Consider the following 25,038-nt stretch of genomic DNA (forward strand, 5'->3'; position numbering starts at 1 on the left):
GACAAACGGAGGCGTCCAAAAAAATAATAATAATAATAAATTTTTTGTTTGGTATTTTGGTTAAATTTTTGTGTGCGAATTTTTATTTTTCACTTGTTTCTCAAAAATTCTTAAACTTACAAAATTCCAACAAAGAATGCCTTTTGGAAGTAAAATTGAGAGAATAGGTATGTTCAGTCATAAATGACATACAGAGCGGCACAAAAAAGTTGTGGTTATTTAAATCCAGGTAAGCACTGTATGTGGCGCCCGTTAACATTAAACAAAAAAGTAAATATTTGTGTTCCTCATCATCAATACTCCTAGTTTTCCAAATTTCGTCAAATTGCCATGTTATTGAACAAAAGTATAATCAAAATACTAAATAAAACAATTTTTGGACGCTTTGTATCTCGATAACCAAACCGTTGGGGACCCATGTTCATATGAACTTTTTATCTAAAAATTAGTCAAAGATTCACCCTTTAAGGTTTGTACAAGTATATAAACACTCTGTATATATATAAGCCCCATTCAACGCTACATCCAGTGTAGTAAATTTGAGCGTATCTATGTCATTTATATGCAATAAAAGTAGTACTGGACCTAATATAGATCCTTGCGGCTATTTCTCAATAAATAGGTCTATAGATTTAAAGGTACCATAATTATTATTAAGGAACATGTAGACTATTTGAAAATATTTTATTATCCCAGTAGGTATCTTTGAAAAACTTGTAGGTATAGTTACTAGCCTGCAATCCCTTGTATTGTGCATGTTGCCTTTTTTTGAACGGGTATCACTCTACCGATTTGCTTAAAATCTGGAAATGACTTTAAGAAAATCAATAACCAGAATAGGTTTGTTTTTAATTTTTTTTAAAGCAAATTGGTGACACAGTTTTTGTTGACATTTATTAAAAAATACAATTAATAATTTGAGGAGTCTTACTCAGGAGTATTTACCAGATATTGCGCGTATAATTTAACATTGATCGGAACATTAGTTCGCAGAGTAGTTGTAACCAGAATGTTTTAATTTCATAACGCTTTCAATATTTTATAAAACCGCGACGGAAACGCGCCCCAACCACCTGTAACCCTCCTGAAACCCATCCCAGTCCTGCTAAAACCGCGATTGCCCGTCCAAGCCAGGCTATCTGCGGTACCGCGACTCCTCAGTGCACACTCTGAATCCACCTAGAACCCCGCGTTCTCCGGCAAAATACGCGACTCTCACGTGCTTATTTGCATTCCCATTATCGAAATACCAGAGCAAACAAGCGAAAGTCTTATTTAAAATAGGATTACCCGTTTTATAGGCCTACTAAGCGCGTTTAAATATTTTTCGGACAAGATTTTCGTCTAATTACAACAAATTTGTTGCATTGAGACGCCTACTTGATTATCCCGTGCCAAAAATGCGGCCAAAATAAGATAATGAAAATAATAAGATGGGTTGTTTTGACGTGATAAACTTTTGTTAGTTTTAGGAATTAGTGCCAGTTAAGGATAAAGTGTGTTGTTCGTTTTGATGCTGAAACATGGTTATTCGCAAGTGTGAAGCACGATTGTGGAAATGATGTTTGTGATATATTGGTGAGTAAAAATAAAAACAAGATCGCCATATAGAATTACTGCTATAAAATTGAATTTGGAGATAAAATTTGTTACAAACTACTAAAAACCAACATCATTAAATAAGTTTTTTTTTTAATTACTTAAATCACCTCGATAAACTTTACGATTTCTAGAAAGAGTTTTACGTATATCACGGGCTATATAAATTCTTCGACCTTGTCAGGTTCGTACAATAAAGCAATACATTTTAAGGTTCTACATATCCAAATAGGTAATAGGACTTGTCTTATTCAAATGTTAATTATTTTGCAAAGCCCTTTGGAATGCCTTAGAGCGTTAAATTGGACGTATACAGGATATTCTTGCTTTCATATGACCCAAACATTGATGAGTGGGATCGAGAGGCTTTTCTCGTCGAAAAATTGCAATTTTTATTCGGTTTAATTTTCTCATGCGCCAAACACGATCATGAATCTTTATTTTACAAGGAAGTAGGTATCTTTCATGTTTTTGACGTCGCTGATTACGAATCTGAACTCCAAAATACTCTGTCACGTCAAATTGTTCAATAAACTAAAAAAAGGTCTAAACATACTCATAGGGTTGTTGGGGCTTTGGATTTTGAGTTCGGGATTGAGCGTATCAGCCTCTTTTGCGTGTAAATGTATTTCCAAATTGATGTAATGCGTAAAATACCGGCCATATATCGTAATTTGACGTGTTAGAATATTTTGGAATACAGATTCATGATTAGCGACCCCAAAAACATGTAAGATCATATCTTAATTGTCATTGCTACTCAAGCACTGCATTGTACTACTGACAGAGAGTAACCTACTAATTTGTCGATACTATGAAAGCATAACTTGTTTCACACTAGACGACTAGAAATAAACTTTTTAACTAATTTGAACTAATGTTATTGTGGGAAACAACTACTGATGTGTACCTGGCAAAGAGTGACCTAGTAGCAAATGACATTTAAGATATTGCACATACTTAGGTTATACCTCACCCACAGTCTAAACATGTTTATAGATAGATAGGCATACCGATGAGAATTAATAAGTTCGAAACCGGTCTGTGCCTGGTGATTCTGCTGATGAATTATCTTAGCTGTTTACGGGATATGATGAAATATGGCTGCAAAGGTACCTATAATCGAATTAGAGCTTTAAAATTTGATAAATGAATGAATCTTATGGGAATAATTCATGAAGTTTCAATGTATAACCATAGCAATTAACTTTGTGGTATAATTAATAGATATGAACACAAGAGGTTTTGGGTTTGTACCCTGAAGTACTCTTAATTATTTTAAAATACTTAAATATAAATTATGGACTATTTAGCATCACTATGCATATTTGGCAATCTCTTCAAGCGTCAAATCTTCAACAACTAGAGGGGAAGTACTAAATTTACATACACTAATATCCAAGCTTCCTTCCATAATCTGTTTCATAAATAAATATATGGAATCATCATATTTTACGGCAAGTTGGAAATATTCCAACGATGTTCCTTAGCCAAACCGCGCAACTCAAAATAAATATCAATAAACATATCCACAAGGGATATTCTTAAAGTAATTTTATTTGTGCCTCAAATCTCAGATTTTTGCTTGAAACAAATTTTAGTAATGGATTTAAGAGGGTCAGATTGGTCTCTGGGATTATTTCCAGATTCTTTTCTAGACAAAAACTTAAAGTTATGAAAATTTACAAGAAAAAAACAAACGTAGATATTTGAACCTGCTGAAATATTCAATGTAAGCTTTATTTCCTCTGTCTCTATTTTTATACGAATATAGTTAATATACAGGGTTGGGCAAATGTGTCGGAAGACCTGTGTGCAGGGTGAACCATAAATTTGTTTAAAAAATACCTTTAATAAAGGTTTTTGTAGTATTTTTATTCTTTTCAACGACGTACTTTAATTTCCAACATCTACTTTATTTTTAGGCAGTTTTTTAAATGAACCACCCTGTTTATTGTAACATTTTTAGAAAGACATATTTTCACCGATTATAATGATATAGGGTTTGGTGGGTCTGCGATTTATTGTTTTTTATATCTTGAATAAAACAAAATAAAGAGTAAAAATTTCATTTAATGAAAATGAAATTTGTTATTGCAAAATATAGAGCACCTGAATTTATTTTAAAATGATTCATAGTAATTGTTCAAACTGGTGACATTCGGCAGCCTGACAATATCCTAATCGATCTACGAAGGCTCTTAAGGAATTTTGAATTGCATGCTGTAATATTCCTTGAACGGCCATCCTAATAAGATCTTCCAACTCTTCTAACGACTGAGGCTTGGTCTTGTAGACAACAGATTTTAAATGACCCCAAGGGAAATATTCTAATGGACTTAAAATCTGGCAATAGCGGTGGACGTTCAATATATTCTACTATAATAAATTTTATAGTTTACCCTATAGGTGTTCCGACACATCTGCCCAACCCTGTATAAGTCTATCCAACTGTACAGTTTTAAGCCAACTTTAGGTCTCTACATGGTAGATAAAATAAATATTTGTAAAAAGCATTGAAGTTATAAAAATTATTTAAGAAAATTTAAATACGAATATAATTTAAATGTCGTTTAAACGTAAAAGTAGACACTATATATCCTAACCATACGTATGCTTCACATAATATTTTCTGAGTGCTCGTGTTTTATGTATAAACCTTATAGGGCATAAAAATGAGACACTACAATAACATTTCGTTCAATTTTATGTTTGTCTTTTAGATTGTGATTTCATCACGCGCCAGCGATTTAGTCAATTCTTCTTGAAATAATTCATGACATTTCTATATTGGAAAGGTAATAAAATATCTGAAACATATCCTTTAGGATGCTTTTGAAAACGTGGTTTAAGATTAGGATCCCATTCCGCTATTATTACAAGTTACAGCAAACATATTTATAATTAATATACTGTCACAAATAAACACACTATTTTAAAGTATATTCAATGGTCTGCAGCATCGAGCTTCGCTTTTGTTCATTTGTTCTGCTCACCTCCTACTCAGACCAAGATAAAATATTCACGTCAGAGTTGAACAGTTAAATTAAAACTTTTGGGTTTGGTATATCCGTTTATCAAAGGATGAGCACGATATTAAAAGATACGTGTAATTTTCGTGGCTGGAAATATGTACGTCTGAATTTTAAAATACTTGAATTTGACAACAAATTGCTGCGAAGGTCTTTTAAATATGCTTGATATAACCAGTATATCTTTGGTAATAAGTAGCAAAAACATATTATATGAATCTTGTTTAGAAATACCTATATTTCATATACATACGGATTTATAAGGAAGCTACCTTTGTCCTTTAGCAACACTTATCAATAGCTTATTTTTTCAAATCCCGTTCGTTTCTTAACCCTTTTTTAGTAATTTTCATACCCCGCTGCTGGAGGAGCTAGTGTAACCTCAAATAACGGCACGCATTAATCGCAGCGTATGCACAATTGGCAACTGGGCTATGCATTGTTGTCAAATCTCGTATTTAAAGGAAAGTTTGCAGTTAAACCAATGTTTATAACGGTGAGTTGCTGATTGCGTCACCTTTTTTTTTCAAATCAAACGAAAAAGTGTTTAGGTTTTGAAGTGTGTGAGCTCAACCCAAACAAAAATCCTAGATACGCCCATGATGATAACATGACACAAACATTTTCTTATTCGATACTTACAAATCGGGGTAATCCATATGATATCATCTTCTTTGCTCATGACAAAAAGTAGGCTTTATCCGTATCAACTCTTTCTTGACTTCGTATACGTGCTTTTTCATAATATCATACAAAAACTTGAAAACTAAAACACAAAATTACAGTCACTAAACACTGAAATAAATAACTTTATAACTTGTCGATAACTAAACTAAAAATGTTACCAAATGAAACAGTGAAGTATTCGGCCATTCCTGTTTTATACCAGGTGCGACGACAGTCGGCGAATCCGCTTTCAAAGGCGACATTGCAACAGAATAGCGGTGGCTTAACCTCCGTTGTACCTCGAAAGCGTTCGGAACGTGATGGGATTCTACTTAAATTTAAACTGTTCACGGTTTAATTGAAGTAACTGAATAAGGAAAGAGAGTGGAAACACTGTATTTCTGTATTTTAATTGTTTTAAAGCTACTGTACGTAGTGACAGTAATATAATTCCGCTAAATTAGGTCAATTTCAGAGGTCATTGATACTGAGATTCACAAATTAAATACATACTCTGCTTAAAAAAATAATAACAAGTAATGGTTTGTAAAAACTTGAAACGATTTTACAAAAATATTTCGTATCAATCAGATTAGTATTCTTATAAATTTTTTGGTTGTTTTACAAAACAGCGAAAATAATTATTTTAGAACATAAATTAGTTTTATTTTTTAATGTTCAGCACTTCGTCCATATTAACATCAAAAAAAAAAAAAAATGGTGACTTTAAAATAACACGTCGTTGTCATAATAAAGACATTTGTTTTGACTACATTATTTTTCAATAGTTTCGCTGTCTAACAGTAGAATACAAAATAAATTATTTACTATTGGTAACGTATCTCCATACCAATATTAGTTAATATTTATTAAATCTTCTAAAATCTAATCTAAATATTTTTAACAAGCTATAGAATGTTTTTTAACGTTCGGCGCTTCGACCACAGTGATATCAAACAAATATGGTGACTTTAAAATGTCACATCGCTAAGTTATATAAAAGCAATCTGTTTTGTATAATATAATAATAATATAATAATTCTGTATAACGGATTGTGATCACGCCACTAATATTCATCCCATATTTACCTAATCTAATACATGCACTTGCTACAAATAGAGTTAATCGTTCTCGTTATGCATGTTTAGTTAAAATATGTTATTTTTACCGTGTACACAAAATCATAATAATTGGGTTGCAAATTGCAAATATTGATTGACGCCACAAACAAGATACGAGCCTGGTGATTAAATTGGGAAAAGCATAAAATTGTGCTGTATGCACTTCCCCAGACAATTTTTATTACATATTTCATCAATGAAATGATATTTTAAAATTTGTTAAAATTGTCGTTAAATTAATTTTTTCCTACTTATTAAAAATATCATTTCAAATAATTTCCCTGGTACTTTATGTTTCTTTATGCCGTTAATAACTTTCCAGATTTTTTTTAGTTTTAGAATTAATTAAAACACGAGTGAAATTATTATATTTCTGCTTCTTATTAATTAGCGAACTAATCGCCAAATTGGAAACATACAAACTTTTTGAAAGCAAATTGTCAAATCAAATTATTAAACTGCTATAAAGTCTAAGGTCGTATTACTCTTTTTATAAGCTTCTAGTTTCAAATATGCTTTAACCTACAATTTAAAATTTTGGCAAAAAAAATTAAATGAAAGAGCTCTCACGCTCTGGAGTAATAACGTCGTTTAGATAATTGAAGAAAGTGTTTTCCTTGTCTGATTTGATTGATTGCTGGGAGCATGAATCTTTAAAGATGTTGGTTAAGATCCGGAGATAAAATATCTGTTACTTGCTCCACTCATTCATCTTCGTTGAGGATGCAGCAAATGAAATGTACAGGCCCTGTATATTGTAATATACAGGGTGACTCAGAATTTATCCAAAAAAAATTTTTTGATTTACAGGGCACCTACAAATAAGTACAATTTTGTACCGAAACACATTTGGGTCATTCTTATCCAGTTTCTAGGAACTAACACAAACGTTGTCTTGCTTGACAATAACACAAATACTTCACCATAACACAAATGTTGTCTGGCCTCACCACAAATTAAAACGATATCCATCAACTCCGAGTTTTTTGACACTAACTACTAAAAAACTATTGTAAACACTATCGCAAAGACGTTAATACTAATTGTAAAATCTGATTTCAGTATTCAGAGTGGCCGGGGCCACGTGGCTCTCCAGGTATATTGCGTAAATGATGAAGCTAGAGACTACAGTTGGCCAGAGATGTAATGGTTGAAAGTACTACAACTTCAATAATTTTTTTCTCGAAAACTATTTAAAATGATTTTACAAATTTTTTTACGATATTGACTCCATATTTCATACCACATCTATTCCCAAATTATTTTGGATAAGTTGTAAACAAACGAAAAAAAAACATTAAGTGGAAAAAGTTAAACAAGTAGGAATAATAGTTATTTATGGTACAAGTATTAAATATTTTGTTTTTAACAATAAAAGAAAATATTTTGTACCTAAATGAAACATCATTTTTAACGCTCGTATCATCAATAACTATTATATACGTTTTCTTTCTTACTGGCGAAACTATTTATAATATCAGTAAAATCAAACGCACTAATTAGGTCATTTATTAATAGCGCAGATAAATTATTAAGTCCTTCTTGACATTTCGTAAATATATTTTCGTCTTTTTCAAAGTAGAAAATGGTCTTTCTGCTGACGCATTTGTTATTGATAGAGTTAGAAAAATTCTTGATGCAATTTCTACATTAGGAAATGTTTTTCCCTGATAAATAATAACATGTTTCTAACACTAACAATATTATAATTACATCTATATTGATTTAAATATCTGAATTGGTATAAAAATGGTCATTATCAAGCCAAAACAAGGCTACAATTACATTGCTCCCTAAAACAATTCCTCAAAACTTAGCATATTTGATCTAAGGGCAACCACACACGCTACGACTTAATCGCAGAGCTACAGTTTGCGTCAACGAATTAGGTTGTTTGTATCAGTAAGTAAGTTAAATAACTGCACTGTGGACTACCAATACAATTCGAAGATCTATTTATCACTGTGAATCAAGAAATAATTCGTCACTCGAGGCTAAAACTTTTGGTGTACAATTTGGAAAGTTGTTTGCTGTTTAAAAACGAATCATTAACAATTTTTGTTAGTAGTATGATAGATGTATGCAGTGGACAATGTAATATAGAAATGATTGAAATATGAACTGTTTACTTCCAACAAGTCCGTGTATCTTTGTATGCGCAGTCACGCTCACAGCTTTTTGTTAATTTCTAATAACACAAACAAAATGAAAATCCCCACCAGGTGTACAATTCGCACAGGGAAAAATCATTTAGAGCTTGTCCGGGTTTGTGCATGAATAAATATTCAATTTCCTGCTAAACATTTTGCACAAAAGACTGAAATTTATATCGAGATTAACAGAACTTGAATTCACATAAATGATATTACTGGTACAAGGAGTCTCATTAAGAATGGGACTCGGAGAAGCTGTAGGCGAAAGACGTCAAAAAAGAACAATAATACTAGTCATTAGAAAAGCAATTACATGTAATTTATAGTCTTTTAAAACAGATTCCCTAAATTTCAAATTCCATGTTTTAACGGTTTTAGATAGAACACTTTGTTTATCGGTACGGAGTGACATTTTACCAAGCCCTGTTTGGTCAATTTTTTTATTTGATGCCCTCTACCTACAACTGCTTTGTGTCCCATTCATAAGGGGACACCCTGTATGTATATTGTTATTGATGTAATTTTCTAATATTAAAAAAAAACTACATTTTTTTCATATTTCTTATCTTAGCTTAATTTTGAAGGAAACGCAAAAATATGTTTTTTTTTGCTTGGACACCTTGTGTACAGTTTTAACTAAGTAGTCCGCTTTTGTATATTATTGACTGATCAGTGATCACGTTGGCCGTAAATATGATATACCTACAAAAATTAATTAAGGCGTTAGACCAAAAATCATAGTAGCCCATTGTGCTGGATAACAAGTAATCCTATTACAGCTTGACGGTAAAACACGCGTCATATTAACGTGTTATATAAAAAAGGCATCCAATTTTTAATTAAGCTCGCTTTTATCCGGCTATATTTAAGTTAGCACAAACGGAATTTCGTGGTTTCACGTCGACATCAAGAAAAACAAAATGAAATTGAATAGATTAAAAATTAACGAAATGAGTAGTGCTTTCTTTGCTAAATTCAACCGCTGTTTCTTAGAATTTTCACATAGTTCTCTGTTATTTTTATGTAATGTATATTAAAGAGTATACAGGGTGTGGCCTGTATATTCTATAAAAATTAAACTACAGTTCCTGATTATTTTTGTAAATTAAAGTTCATTTGTTACCTGTGTTATTTATTAAAAACTAAGTGATAAGCAAATTATCCCTTAAAATGCCGCTCTACTTTACAACACATTTTATGACAGAGAATATTGAAGCGAAACAGCTGACTTCCCCAGTCATTTTCAATTTTGCAATTGGTTTCAAAATCAAAATGCAGCGGATCCCAACTTAATTAGCAAAGTGCGAACGATGAATATTTTTTTAGCCGTACTGGCATTTTAAATAGGTAGGTACGATACTACTCTTTGAAAAGCAAGTCACTAGATATACGTACTACAAACTGAATAATTAATTGAACATATTACTAAAAACTAATATCAAATTATAAAACATAGTGAAAATGTTAACAGTATTAAAAATAGTAAATTGTAATAACCTAACATTCGAAAACAATTATTATCCTTATGCATTTGTTTACATTAACAAATAAGTAATAGGTACTTGTTAACATTTAAAATGTAAAAAATATGATGTTCATTCATGTGTCTATGTAAAAAGATCTGTTTGTTTTTTATCGTTCATTATGGATTAAAAATGCATAATAATGATTTGAAAATATTTTATTTTTCAGGGTGAATATGTATTTTAAAATTTTTTAAATCTCTTACCGTATTCCACTCATTTTTCCCTTAAAATTAATGACTTTATGACCGACTCACCCTGTTTATTCTTTTTAATATGCATTTATATACATACAAGTGAGATAACATGAGTAGAACACGCGTTTTAATTGCCCTTGACATCATCCAGGTGTTACAGCTTTTTCATCAATCTGATAATAAACTCGCAACAACACTACATTCGGGCCTGAACCGAAGGCCGCCTCCTATTCAGAGATTCCCAGTGACCGATCCTTACGTTGTTCACACATTTTAATGAGCTACAGACGCGGCTTTCGGCTTTTATCGCAGGTCTCGATGATTTGATTGCTCGGTTCTTAGTTATGGAAACTGGGTCATTCTATACTTGACTTGAAAAGCGGTCTGCCTCTCTCGAAGGTGAAGTCTGCCATTCATAAAATTCCTTCAAAGGCGTGAGTAATGGAGGATTCGACAGAAAAATGCCCATTTGCGTGTCGGTGTCATGGAAATTACCATAAACATTTCAGATGAATTCAAATAAGGATAAACAGTATCGTTGAAGACTTAATTTGGCGGTTTTGGAAGACTGATGCATTTAATAGTTGGAACACAGTGGCGTGGCTTTGGAGGTAATAGAAAGAAACCAGTACTTATTCGTTTTTTCCGAAATTTTAAATTCTCATGGAATCATAAACCATGGTAACATTTATTTCAAAATAAAATTAAGAAGCTTTTGTCTCTCACAGGGTGTTTTTTCAATATTGCCAAAAACTTTAAATACCGATTTCTTACCAAAAATTTAGGGGGTCTTTTATATAAATTTATTTACACTCCTTTAAAGGGGTAGATTAAAAGTAAGTTTTTATTTTATTTCTTACAGTTGAAGAATCACACAAGAATGTAATTGTGCATACTTTGAATCGCCTGCAACCCCCGAAAGGTGGTTGAAAATTGCAACCCTTAACAGTTTTTCATCGCATCTTTATGCACAGTTGAAAAATTGCCATTTAAAACTTGTTTGTCTCTCATTATTTCACTTTTCTCTTTACAATGTTATCGAGATCTCGTTATTCCACATCATACGATGGTCGGCTACATCAGCGTCTTAATGAAATTAGGAGTTTTAAAAAACATACCGAAATTGGCACTCTCCAATTGCTGCTCCAATAAAACAGGTGCTTGCTCAATGAAATTGAAGGTAACCGTACAACAAGCACTGGGAAGATTGCTCGCACATTAAATACAGTGTGGCCAAATGAAAACGAAACAGAACCATTTTCAGGAACTGCGTCAAGATTATAGAAAAACGCTCAGACCCGTCGATTTTAGTCGAAATACTAAATTTATAACATTGGCGTACTTAACTCGAATGACTGACATTTTTACCGTTACTAATTGTTTGTATATAAGTTTCAACTTTAAAATCAAAATTCTTAATTGGGCGGAATTATAGAATTTAAAGTCTGTTGTAAAGAGAATTGTAAGAGCTTTCAAAAGAAATATTACTCAACCCCCAATGCCATTTAAATATTTTGGGGTGATGCTTACCCTTGCTTGGGGGTGAAAGTACCAGCAAAGAATGTCAACCTTTAACCTAAATCGACGGGTCTGAGCGTTTTTCTACAATCTTGACGCAGTTCCTGAAAATGGCCCTGTTTCGTTTTCATTTAGCCACCCTGTATTAACCACTCAACAGTACCTACTATACTATCTTTTGTACCTCTGTCATACTCAGCGTGTGCAAGCACTTTTACCCAATACTTTTCCAAGCTCTGTGTCGAGAGATACACGCGAAATATCTGGTAAACAACTAAGGTTATTTGTCAGTGGAACCATAAGACATATACTGGTTTCGAACTTATTAGAGACGGATGTGTTTCGAGTGTGGGTGAGTTATATCGTACAAAGTAACATAAAGCATTGCTTTGTACCTACTGGCAGAAAATTACTAATCTCTAGGTGATATAAAAATATTCAGCGAATGGTATTGTGGGACTGCAGACTAAAGCCCCTGTCAGCATTGAATTACACCTGCGATATTCAGTAAACAGCTAAGATCATTGGTCAATAGAACTATGAAACGTAGCAATGTTTGTACTGAGCAGTAATGTCCATTGAGATACCTATATCACACTTTGTAGGTTAATTAGTAAAAACTTTTGTTCTTCCATCGTTACTTCTGGGAAAATAATTTTAAAATAATAAATTCTAGGTGATTTACATTTATTGATCAAGTTGAAGGCGTCTAAGTGAAGGAAATTATGCCCGGCGGAATGCTTGTAAAAGTAAAAGAGTTTTTTAGTTTTAAAGCAAGTTTCAACAAAATTTAGTTCTTCAGTTTTAAAATAAACACCCGTAGGAGTTTTTATCATTTTGTTATATCAAAAGAGATGTTTACTTTCTAACGATTGTTAAGAAAACAATCGTCATACTGGGGTGTTTTCTAACTTTTCAAATATATTACAAAATGAATATATGATACCCATACGTCATAAAAAGAACTAAATATACATTGTGACGTCATTAAGCGGAAATTTCAAATCCAGCGGCAAATGTCATAATTTTTAGAATGTTTTAAGTTTATTGTAGTGACAAGCTCACGTTGCCAGCACTGCTTTTGAGCTAATCCTTCAGTGTTGCCAGATTCATCCACTAAAACTGACAGGACGTAAATAGAATCTGTTATAATAAAATAATTAAATTAATATTAAATTAGAGATTAAAAATTTTAAAAACATTAAAAATTTGGCAACACGGCAACGTCCCTGGGATGAACGCAACTAAAATATCTAGAACTCCCCAGCACTTCCGGGTATACCGGAAGTCGACACCAACTTCGTTATTTTAAATGGGACACCCTATATATTATTGCATTTTCGGATTCTACGTGAAATTTGAGGGTTACTTTATTAAATATTCCCTATACCGAGGAGTTATAGATTTTGAGATATTAATTTTTAAAGAAAAAAATTGACAGATGCAAGTGTCCGCAGAGATGCTAGTAACTCTTTTCAGAAGCGTGATATCAAGCGGTTTTTTGGTACCTGTAAAGGGCATTGGTAATGCTAAATTATGGTATATCAACAAATTAAAACTTTTAATACTAGTAGTTTCATTTTTGCTGTTACATTTTGATAACTTCAAACAGCTATAACTTTGTTAACTTAAATGGAACACCTTGTATTTTTTTACTCTGCCATATGCAGTTACTACTTTTAGAGATATTTTTCTATTTCTTGGACACTTTTTCTCATATCATACCTATTGTCAAATTGGCCCTGACCAGAAACACTCCAAAACAATTGAAATAACTTGACATTTGGCAAGTTAGTTGTCAAATTATTATTATGTCTGTAATATTTTTGCTGAAAATTTAAATAAAAAGGCCTGGGGATCGTTTAAATACTATGAGGATACTGTATAGTATGCATAAAATCTTAATTAAGATTCTAGTTACCAAATTTTCAAATAATGGTTTTAATTGATATTTAGGTGTATATTATTACAATAATGATTTCTAAATGAAAAGTCATTTGATTAGATGATGAAGACACCTCAATCTAAATCTTACGACTAAAATGACAAAGACGTTCCGGACCAAATCTGAAGACCTTGTACATTAAAAAATTCTATATCAAAGAGAAATAAATTTTCTAATGTAGTTGCCCTCGAGACGGTCCTGATTTTGACCCCAAAAGATCAACATAAATCGCCGTTTTCAGACCTTCTATTCTTAAAAAAGAATATTGTACTGTGTAAATGTTTACCGACCTTTCACTAAAAAGAACCTTATATACAGGATGTAACAGAAACTTGCGACAAACTTTCCGTATAGAAATAAGCAGAAAGAGCAAGTGTAACATCGATAAAACATTTCAATTTCATTTTCAATAACGCAGAATTTAAAAATAGGATTAAATTTTGAAAGATTGTCGCGAAATCGCTCTGCTTCGAAATAACAAAGATATTCTACAATATTTCAGGACAGAAACCCCTACGTACTTAAAAAGAAAAGAAAAATTGACACAAATTATTCGGAAAGTTACATTTTAACAGTATTCTCATGCACGATCGGAGATATGAAATATTCTTTCGAATTACCTCATCTAGAAACGTGTAGGCGTGATAAATTTCACGAAACAAACGAGAAGCGGGCTTTTGCAGCTGTACGACGAAGGCTACGTTCGAAAAAGTGTATAACAGATAACGCTGAAAGTCCGTAATGCTGAAAAATTTAAATGATTTAATAAGGATGTCCAGCCCACAAACAGAATATTTCACGAGGTGTATGTGGCCAACAGATGCTGTTGCGACTGGACTGACCTAATTTTCGTTAAAGTATATACAGGGTGGCTTTTTAAAACGGGCCCATGAATGTGACATTTGTTAACGTAGACGCAACAAAAAATGTTGTTATAACAAAAAGTTAGAACTTATACTTATAGATTTATCAGAAATTTTATATAAAATGTTCAAAGTGTCAAGACTGGAAGAAAACGGTTGTCTTACATGCGCATGCGCACTGAGACAAATTCTGGTTTATTCCGGAAAATTTTTAAGTTAGGCCTTAGTTACAGTAAGTGATAAATAGCAGCTGACTACTCCCAACTGAATAAATTACAAGAAAGTCCATTAATTTAGCCGAGCAAAGCAACTCACTCAAAACACATCGATAATTGAACAAGTGAGCTGCTAAATAGGGACAAGACATTTTTTTGTTGGTACATTTCAGCAAAACGCATTTACTTAATAAAAACATGACTTTTTTGTTGTCTTTGCTAATATTTTATTAAATATTCCAGTAAAACGAATGATTTCTTTCATTATAAGTAGTTATTTGTAGATACCTACACTATAAGATTACGTAATTTCTATAGAATCCTCTGTGACACAAATTCTTTAAAAGAAAACAAGGAAGTTGTCATCTTTAATTACTCTGCTTTTCTGAAATAAGAATCCTTTCATCCTTCTTTATTACACAAAAGGGCTAAGACAAGTAAACTGTCAGCTTTAGTTAAGTTACGCCTTACGAGAAGAAAAATAGATATGATAACCTTTTATCTTTTGTTACATCGTTCCAACATTTAATAAATATACATTTTTAGGTGCTTTTATAATTGTTTATGAAAACTACGAAATGTAAAATATTTAAATAACGATCTCTCTATGCTACGTTTATGTAAATTACTACTTACATTTTTCGCAACTATAAATAATTTACTCATTAACGTTGAATCCAGAACGAAGTCAATATAAAGAAAAGTAACATAGTTCTACAAAGGCAACGCAGCTGAGAGAAATATTAGCTACAGAGAGAAAATTATTCAATTCTGAAAGATAAACAAGCTTCTTTGTTAGCCATCTACTTTGAGAAAATGAAACTTTAATATTCATAAGAGTATTCTCTGGTTTTAATTAATGTTGTTATTATTCCAAAATCTTCATAGGATACAGAAATAGACGTATTATATGAAGTTAAATTCTACAGATCCTTGGATTTGGTTGGGAAATTTTTTACTTTATATAGTTCTTTACAGTATATCTACAGGGTGATTTAGGATAGTGTACCATTTAGATTTAAATTAAAAGTAAATAAAACACAAAAATATATAAAGTTTAATTCTAGTTATTAGACTGGAAATTGTAGAACTATAAGTCTGTTTAGAAATGAAATAGAGTAATAAAAGCTTATTATGTATGCAAATCGTAAATAAATGTAGTACTGGTGCTTATATTCAATATTTTTATATTATGTTTTATCGGTATAGATGAGGTGTACTTTTAAAAAAACTTTGTGTGACCGGGTTGTACTAAATTGTAGCAGGTAGCTAAAATTTAATCCCCGACAATCCGTCTTTGTCTATGCCGCTTCAATTTCTCGGTCCATTTCTCTTATAAGTAAACAATATAAAAACAGCATTTCAAAACATGAGGCTACTTTAAGCATCATAACCGGGTTAAGAGGGTTTTTAGTAATTCAAATAAAATTATTCAATATTATTATCAAAATATTTATTTAAATTTAATGAATAGACTTTTATTCCACACAAAAATATATGTATTTTGAAAATTCAAATTATGGTGAGTAAATGTAGTGTTGTATAAATGTACAATAAAGAAAATAAAAAAGTAGGTATATTAAAATTCATCCTCTGAATATTCTGATGAATTATCTTCGTCTCCTAGATTGATAACGATAGGTTCCACAGTAACGTCAATTAAATTATCGAGTTCCCACATTTTCTCCTCTTCTTTTTGTACATGATGTATACATCTTTGCCAGTTATCTGCAGTTACTCGTTCCAAGGAATTTTTTAACAAAATTTTCACGTCACTTAATTTAAACGTCGTATTATTTCGCGCTACATCTCCTTTTACCTGCGCCCAGACTAATTCGATTGGGTTAAGTTCACAGTGATAAGGTGGTAACCGTAGTACCGTTATTTGGCGATTTGTTGCCATTTCATCGATAACATATTTTTTCTGATCTTTATTAAGATTGACAAGTGTCAAAAGTTCCTTTTTCACCATATTTGTTTCAAAAGAAATGTTTTTTCCGGATAACCATTGAATTATATCGGCTTTCCTCCAAGCAGTCGTAGGCGTCCGCTCGGTCTGCCGTGAATGGTAACTGGCATTATCCATGACAATTACAGACCCCGGAGGAATAAGATCCAACATCTGTGTAAAATACTCTTCGAAAACATCTGCGTTCATGTCTTCGTGATAGTCACCTGTATTTTTAGATTCAAATAAAAGTAAACCGCCATCTACAAAACCACTGGCACTACCTATATGTGTCACTATTAATCTTCGCCCTTTACCTGAAGGTGCCTTGAACCCTGTTGAAAGTCCATCCAAAAATGCTTGTCGAAAACTTTTTACATTTTTATCTTGCCATACTTTTGTTACAGTATATCCCTCGTTGACCCAAGTTTCGTCTAGATAATAAATATTCCTCCCTTCGTCACGGAATTTTCTAATTGATCTTAAGTAGGATCTTCGCCAACAAATAATTTCATCTTTATCGATAAGAACTGACTTCCTGTTCTGCTTTTCCCAGCAAAAATTCAACTCTCGTAAGACGGCCCATAATTTGCTTCTACTGATTTTTGGCAAATCGTTGTCCTCTGAAAGTTCACTTAAAATTTTGTTTAGCGTTGGTATTTCTTTTTTAAAATAAAATGAGTGTACTTTTCTGCGAATGACATTTTTGAAGAAATCATCTATAACGACTTTTGACCTCCCTGTAGATGATTTTGGGGGATTTACAGTATCTTGTTCATTTTTTGTTTCCTTTAAAAGTCTGTAGATAGTCGATTTTCCAATCCCTGTCATTTTTGTTAGCATTAGTGTTACCCGATAATTACCTGAAACGAAATATTACCACGCCCATGGCCGGTTCTTATCTCGGGGTTTTATTACTCTCTTTCATTTCCAAACAGACTATAGTCTTACATTTAATTTAGCAAATACTTAAAAGGCGTAAAATTTCCACTATTTCTCCCAACACCCTTTTAGATTCACTACAACATTTTGTTCACCAAATTCATTACCGTCAGGAAGTAAATGGTGAACACTTTGAGCACCTTATAAAATAGAATTCCAAAGAAAATATTTGTTGTTTATTAAGACTTGTTTTCTCTCTTTTTTTATTCTGGCATAGCTCACTCATTAAAAAATACATTGTTTTGTTTCATGCATTTTTTTCGACCCTGTACTATTATGCTTTTTTATTTTCTGTAAGAAACTAATAATAAAATCAAAAGATATCCATATCCTCTACCTTGTGTTATTTTCAAAATAAGTATCCGTAATTTGGGGCTTTTTTCTTTTATAGCTTTGAGTTTTGAGAGTAGAAAAAAGTTACTTTCAAAGTTCGATATCTCGATGAGTTTTTGACTGATACATAATTTTTTTTATAGTAATAGATTAAAAAAAAAACAAAAACGTTTGTATCTCACTCCTCGCTGTCGACTAGGCTAGCCTCACTCTCCCATCTACATCGGGCAACATCGCTTCCAGCCTCAGTCGAACCAAATTACCAAACTTATTAATCAGTTATTAAATGTTCGATGAATTCTGATATTAATAAGACTAACCACCCATAGTGGAGTTAGATTTATTTGTAATAGATATTTTTAGTGAATAAAATGGGATCGTTACAAATAAACAATTTTTTTTAATTTATTTTTTTATAAATTCTACCAATATGTCCTACAGTTGTCGACTGTATTGAAATTTAGCCGACACATGTTTTGAAAGGACCCGAAGACAAAAACAATCTTATTTCTGACGATTTATAACCCCCAAGTTTGTTATGCTGAGAGCCTGTTTTACTGTACTTTTCTTTTTCTTTCAGGCTTATCTTTTTGAGGATCCTCCACGGGAGTATGACCTCAGCCAGGACCACTCAGTATTGCACCTTCCAAAAGGACAAGCTCAAGTGCCACGAGCACCTGCCCAACATTCCCTATCCGAGCAACATAACGGTCCTGGAACTGTCGGACCTGAACTGGGAGATTCTTGACTTGAACAACATCGCGAATAAGTTTCCCAATCTTCAGCGTCTGTCCGTAATTGGAAGGAACATCGTAAGAGTGGTACCACCAGAGAATGAAACCAGTATAAAGGTAAGCTTGTCTGAATAGTTGTCAAAGGAAAAGTGGGAAAAATTCGGAGCAGGATTCCAGATTAAAATTCAGTGATTAAAAAAATAATGTATTTTGACAAATCTTCTATATTTTGGATGGCTTCAAATACCAAATTAGTTAAGTATAAGCACAAATTAAGATAAGACAAATAAGCGTAATATTTTATTTCAACTGGAAAAATTCTTCAAATTTTTCATGACTAAACAGCGAAAAGAAAGGAAGTGTCAGTGCTCTTTATAGGCTATTGATTATAGGATTTTAAAAGGAACTAAGACGTTCAAGATATTTTATTACATGAATCGTTCAAATGGTCATTTTAGATGAAAAAACCGCGGAGTGGTTTATTTATATTTTTTTATTATTTTTTTCTTTTTTGACTCTTAGGTTGTGAAAATCTTTATTTTTTATTAACAAATAAAACTTTTGAAATAATTTTTTATTAAGTAAAGTACTAATTTGTTGTAAAAATAATAAGAATTATAATCATTATGTTTAAAACGACAAAAATCTAAAAAATATTTAAGTTTGACCAGTTATAACTCAATCAATGTTAGTCCAAAAACTTTTGAAGATGCATCATTTTGAAGGGAATCTCATCTAGTTACTTTGTACAGCAATTTTCTTTGCTTACTTCTACTAAAAAAAAATAGTCAAAAAAGTAAAAAAAATCAAAAAATCTTATTTTTTGCTTTTTTAAAATTGTTTATTAACGATTTTTTGCATACAATTTTTCTTTTAAATTTATTGAATAAGCCATTTCGATGCGTGAAATTCAATTTTCCACAAAATTTTTCCTATGAATTATAGCGAAATTTTTTTTCGTTTTCGTGCTATATTTAAAAATCTGCAAAAGTGCAGTTTCACCCCTTTCTTCAATTTTAACCCTCTAATTTAATAACGCTTCGAACAAGTCATTTGATGAAAATCCTTGAACGTCTTATTTCCTTCCTTTTGTGCAAAAAATGAGAATTAAAACGTATAAGGGTAAACGCGACGAAAATCGAAAATTGGCTAATTGTAAGTTTGAGCGGCCATATATCACTCAATTTTCATCCAAAAGTACTTTACAACCTCTTATTTTGAAGGAAATTTTATCTACTTTTTTTCTATGGAGCAATGCCTATACTTATCTTTACTCAAAAGAAAACTAGAGGCAAGAAGTAAAAAAATTAAAAAATCGAATTTTTTGCTTTTTTTCAAATGGCTTATTAACGATTTTTTGCATAAAATTTTCCTTTTAAATTTTTTAAATAAGTCATTTCGATGGAAAATTCCATTCTCTAAATAATTTTTCCTATGAACTATAGTGAAATTTTGCTTTGTTTTCGAGCTACAATTCAAAACTGGAAGGGGTGCATTTTCACACTTATCTCCAATTTCCACCCTCTAATTTAATAGCACTCCGCGATTTTTTCATCTAAGATGACCCTTTCAACGATTCATGTAATAAAATTGCTTGAATGTCATAATTCCTTTTTCCCTATTTTTTTGGAAATCACATCAGGAGTGCCAACTTGACGCCGCTTGGACGCACTAAAGGGTTCCAGGAAAAGATCCACGACAGATTGGCGCCAAGGACCAGATACTTATACTTGCGAACGACTCTCCAGCGAACGTTCGCCTCGACAACACTTCTTTTTCACTAACATTGTTTTCAATAAAAAATACTTTTATTTTTACCCTTGAGAGACAGTTTTATTTTGCTGCACACCAAAAGCGACCCTCTTTTATTCTCCTATTTCTTTTTTTAATGAAAAAACCTGTTCTATGTGAACTTTGAACGCCATTTTGAAAATGAAGCCCTAACATTCAACTGGGTTAAAATAGTTCATTCGATTCAACGGAATTTTTCCTAATTTTTACGTGTCTGACTGGCCTAGAATAGGAATATAAGCCTACTGAAACATGTGCCGGAGGCTACTCCGTGATCTGAGAGATATTTTGATACAAACGCCGACTAAAGTACGACTAAAACAACAGCTGCAGTAGTTTACACAAAGCGTAAATTATAGCAGTTCATTTGTATCTCTGTAACTAGGATCGTTACAGGGATGGTTCCACAATTACGGTTCTGTAAATATGTTACTGACAGGTTAATAGTTGCTTATAGAATTACTTTATAGAGAAAGACAGAATCGACCTTCTAAGTTTATTTCAATCGGTTCATTTGAGCGAAAGTTATCAGGAGAATACTACACAAATAATTTCCTGCTAAATACACAAGCGATGTTTACCGTTGTCTAGATAATGAGTTTTCCTTTTTTTTTCATTTGTAGGTACTGGAATTGAGACGTTTGACGATAACAAACATCAGCTCCACGTTGCTAAGTAACTTTCCCAGCATCGAGGATTTAATCCTCGAAGGAAACCACTTGTATTCCCTCGACAAGAATTTTTATTTGGGGCCCCTGCAAAGGATATATCTCAAACGTAAGTTGTTTATTAAATTTGGAGAAGTTTATATTGAATATAACAGAAAATGTAGCGTAAAGATATTATCGGGTAAAAGTCGTTGGAAATAAGCTTTTATATGTACAGGGTGTAGATTAATAAGTGTGGAAAAAATTGAAGTGATTCCTCGTTGAAAACTAAGGGGAGAATTTTTACGTAAAAACATCTCTCCCGCCCCTTCCTGCTGATTTATGGTCCTTCAAATTGGGATTAAGTTTTTATTTTTTCCCTGAAATACGGAGTTATAAAAACGAAATTACGTTTATTTTTTCTGCTGTCGCCAATAATTTGACAGTAACAGGACAGCAGAATATTTATTGGTCATAAATCCCTTATTTGTTTTTAATAGCGATTTCCTGGCAAACGGTTACATTTATCGGCTTGAACAAAGAGTACCTACATATTTTTTTCTGATATTGTTTCTCTTTCCAATAATGTATAAATTTCTGTGATGTCTAGCAAGAGAAAAAATTTATGAAAACAAATTTCGAGTTCTAGGTAATGTGCCCTCTAGCGGTGCATAATGAAACTTTTCTCTGACTGGTCCAATAGAGCTTGATCTACTTAGTGGGTGTGCCAAATGAGAGACTAATCTGAACTTGAAATTAAATAAATTATTTAAATAGAAAAATAAAAAAAAAATTAACTTGACTATAACTTTGACTTGCAAATAATTGACAATTCGAAAAAAATGTTCATTACATACTGCTTATTATTTGATTGCTAATACATCAACTCCTGTATTAGCCAGTAACGTTGCCGATGTTCTTCGGAATGAATGGCCTGTATATGTTTCAGGGTGTTCTAGTTTTAAAAACTGTGCAATCTTATTAGGAATCGTAGAAATGGTATTCTTTAGAAACACTAGTATTTTTGTTCTGGCTCCATACTTTGAAATTTCTATATGCTCGTCCGTAGCGTACTTTCGACTTCTCGGGCAATAAAAATTCGCAGGCAGCATTTGCTGCACTTTCTATTTGAAAATCACTCATTTATAAATAATAATAATTCAAAACCAACAAAATTGCAACTTTTATGTAGCAACCTTAGCAACTACACAAATCCAAACAACCAAGAAGACTGCAAGATTTCGAATAATGTCAAAATGAGTTGCTTAAGAAATGTCAAAAAATAAAACCTAATCTTTATTTCATAAACCATAAAGAACTGTGGGAGCAGATAAAAAATTGTACACCACGCAGCAGTTAAGTATAATTTACCAGTCTCGGACTCTATTGCCAGCCCTCGCTCCGCTCGGGCGCAAAATCGTCCTCGACTAATATATAATACTTACCTTCACTATGGTGTAAATAACTATTATTATTTGTCTGTGTTCTGAATTTTTAGCTACTTTGTTCTGAAAATAAGAAATTAAAAGTTGGCGTTGTATTTTCAGCGGCACGGCATATACCTAGATTGTAGACCAAGACATATGCTATTTGAATATTCCCCTAGACAGTCCCATACGTTCCAAAGTGTACGAATATATCATCGAGCCGGAACTGATGATATTGCGATCGTTTTCTCACTTTTCTTATTCCGTCTTTCTCCTACTCGAACTATCCGTGATCCAGTTATATTTTAAAACAAGAGAGGAATTTCGACCCACTTGATCGCTACTTCAAATGAGAATAAAAGCATCGAATGGGAATCATAAAACAACAAGTATAGGGTGCCACAAAAAACTGAAGATGAATAAATGGTGTATATTTAAATTTACTTTTGTTGTTTTACTTATCTAGTATCTTGATATTTTCAGACAATAAATGGAAATGCTCAGAGGATCTGGAATGGGTCTTAAATTTAAACAGGACCATTGTCCAGGACATCGACGAACTAGTTTGCCATGGAATACCCCATTCTGGGAAACCGCTTTTTCCCATTGCTCAGTACCTAAAAGTAGGTAACCGCTAGATGTCACTAGTCGCTACTCCCTACGGTTCTTTAATTGAAAGTGAAAGTACAGCTTGATTAAATTCATGTTGTCCGTGAATGTCAAATGCGCAGGAGCATTTGCTCATATATTTAAATAAATAATATAAAATCTTTATTTATTAACATATTAATACACTATTATTGTTTCCTTTGTTTATTGCTCCTACCGAGGATTGTCTTCTTGATTTTGCGTATCTCGCGAACAAGATGAGTTTGTTCAAGCCTGCACAGTGACTATATAAAAACAGTGACGACAATAGGAGTTCCCGCCGTTCCATTAAATTAAAGTAATCTTTAAATTTGACGTAAAATATATTTCAGTTTTGCTTTTACAAATATTCAGGAAAATTGACTGTAGACGAATTATACAATTGTATATTGTAGTGCTCATAGAAATACGAAAAAAGTGATATTCTAAAAATATTTTTTTAGGATATCAAGGACCAATGTACAGAAAAATGTAACTGCTTACTGGCGCACGTAGTGAGAGACCCCAAATCCGATCTATTGGAGCCCATTATACTGGTGAATTGCTCATACAGAGACCTCACGGAACTTCCCTCAAAACTGCCGCACAAGACTAACATTTTGCACCTAGAAGGAAATTCGATAGAAAATCTCAAACCGCTCAAAACCAACCCGGCATACAGAAGTCTGATGGATTTATATCTGGACAATAATAAGGTCAATAGTATTGGTGTGTTGGAAGGGTCCCATTGGCTGACGCACCTTAGGGCGTTTTCTTTAAAAGGAAACAAATTGATCAAGGTAGGAGACATTTCCCTGTACTCCTTCAAATTGATGGGATTTGTTTTATTTATTTTCCAGTTACCTGTGTATGCCCTGGACAACGCCTTAGAGAAAAATATAAATATGCCCAACGCAGTACGGATTCTTTTTGGCGGTAACCCCTGGCGCTGTGACTGTGTATTCGTTCCAGTATTTCAGGTAAATTTTGTTCTTAATATTTAATAATATACCACTAATTATAACCATCTTGCTTCAGGAAATGCTTCAAAAATATGCACCACAAATCAAGGACATCAACGATATTAGATGTGCATATGTTGAAGGGGACGAAAATTCATTGTTACCAGTACGTCTATCCAATTTGACGCCACTAATCACCAATAATTGCATTTCTTTTTTTTAGATAGCTGAGTTATCGAGAAGCTCAGTATGTAAATATCCCACAGAATATTCCGTACAAGAAGCTTTAGACCTGCTAAACGCCGTGTTGGCCTGCCTCATATTGTTTATTCTGGGCAAACTGGCCTATGACTATTACCACTTCAAAAGGAGTGGTCGTCTGCCATGGATCGTTACTAAAATGCCTTAATTCCATTGTTTATGTTATATTTATGTCTGTTTCGTGTTGAGTTTTCAAATAAATATTATTTTTTGAAAAGTGTTGCACGTTTTTTTAGTCGTGGAAACGAAATTTTCAATAAAAAAAAATTAACCTTTTTCTGAAATATAATGTAACTATGCATTTTAATAATTTTTACATAAATTAAAGTGGAAATTCTATATTTAACTGGACTGAAAAGAATTAAATCAATTTCGCTGAAACCCAAAAGTTTTGATATTTACTAGTCATTTTTGTCGCCGTTCTACAATTATAAAATCAATGATTTAATATGACACTGACAGCGCCATCTAGTGACGGCCGTTCTCAACCCATTTGATTCACCGCCACTAAATTTCATTAGATAAAAAATCCC

General features: G+C 32.5%; 1 protein-coding gene across 1 annotated transcript; it reads left to right on the forward strand.

Moving 5' to 3' along the window:
* The first annotated feature begins 1,174 nt into the window (after positions 1 to 1,174).
* Positions 1,175 to 24,716, forward strand: LOC108907081 (protein singed wings 2). Its single transcript, XM_018710598.1, has 8 exons — positions 1,175 to 1,578; positions 18,637 to 18,907; positions 21,205 to 21,358; positions 23,139 to 23,278; positions 23,747 to 24,082; positions 24,143 to 24,262; positions 24,321 to 24,410; positions 24,468 to 24,716. Exons 1-8 carry the CDS (start codon positions 1,559 to 1,561, stop codon positions 24,651 to 24,653), a joined length of 1,317 nt encoding a protein of 438 aa, XP_018566114.1. The 5' UTR covers positions 1,175 to 1,558; the 3' UTR covers positions 24,654 to 24,716.
* Positions 24,717 to 25,038: the final 322 nt, after the last annotated feature.

Source organism: Anoplophora glabripennis, unplaced genomic scaffold (genome assembly GCF_000390285.2).
Source record: "Anoplophora glabripennis isolate ALB-LARVAE unplaced genomic scaffold, Agla_2.0 scaffold227, whole genome shotgun sequence".
In the NCBI taxonomy this organism is placed as follows: domain Eukaryota; kingdom Metazoa; phylum Arthropoda; class Insecta; order Coleoptera; family Cerambycidae; genus Anoplophora; species Anoplophora glabripennis.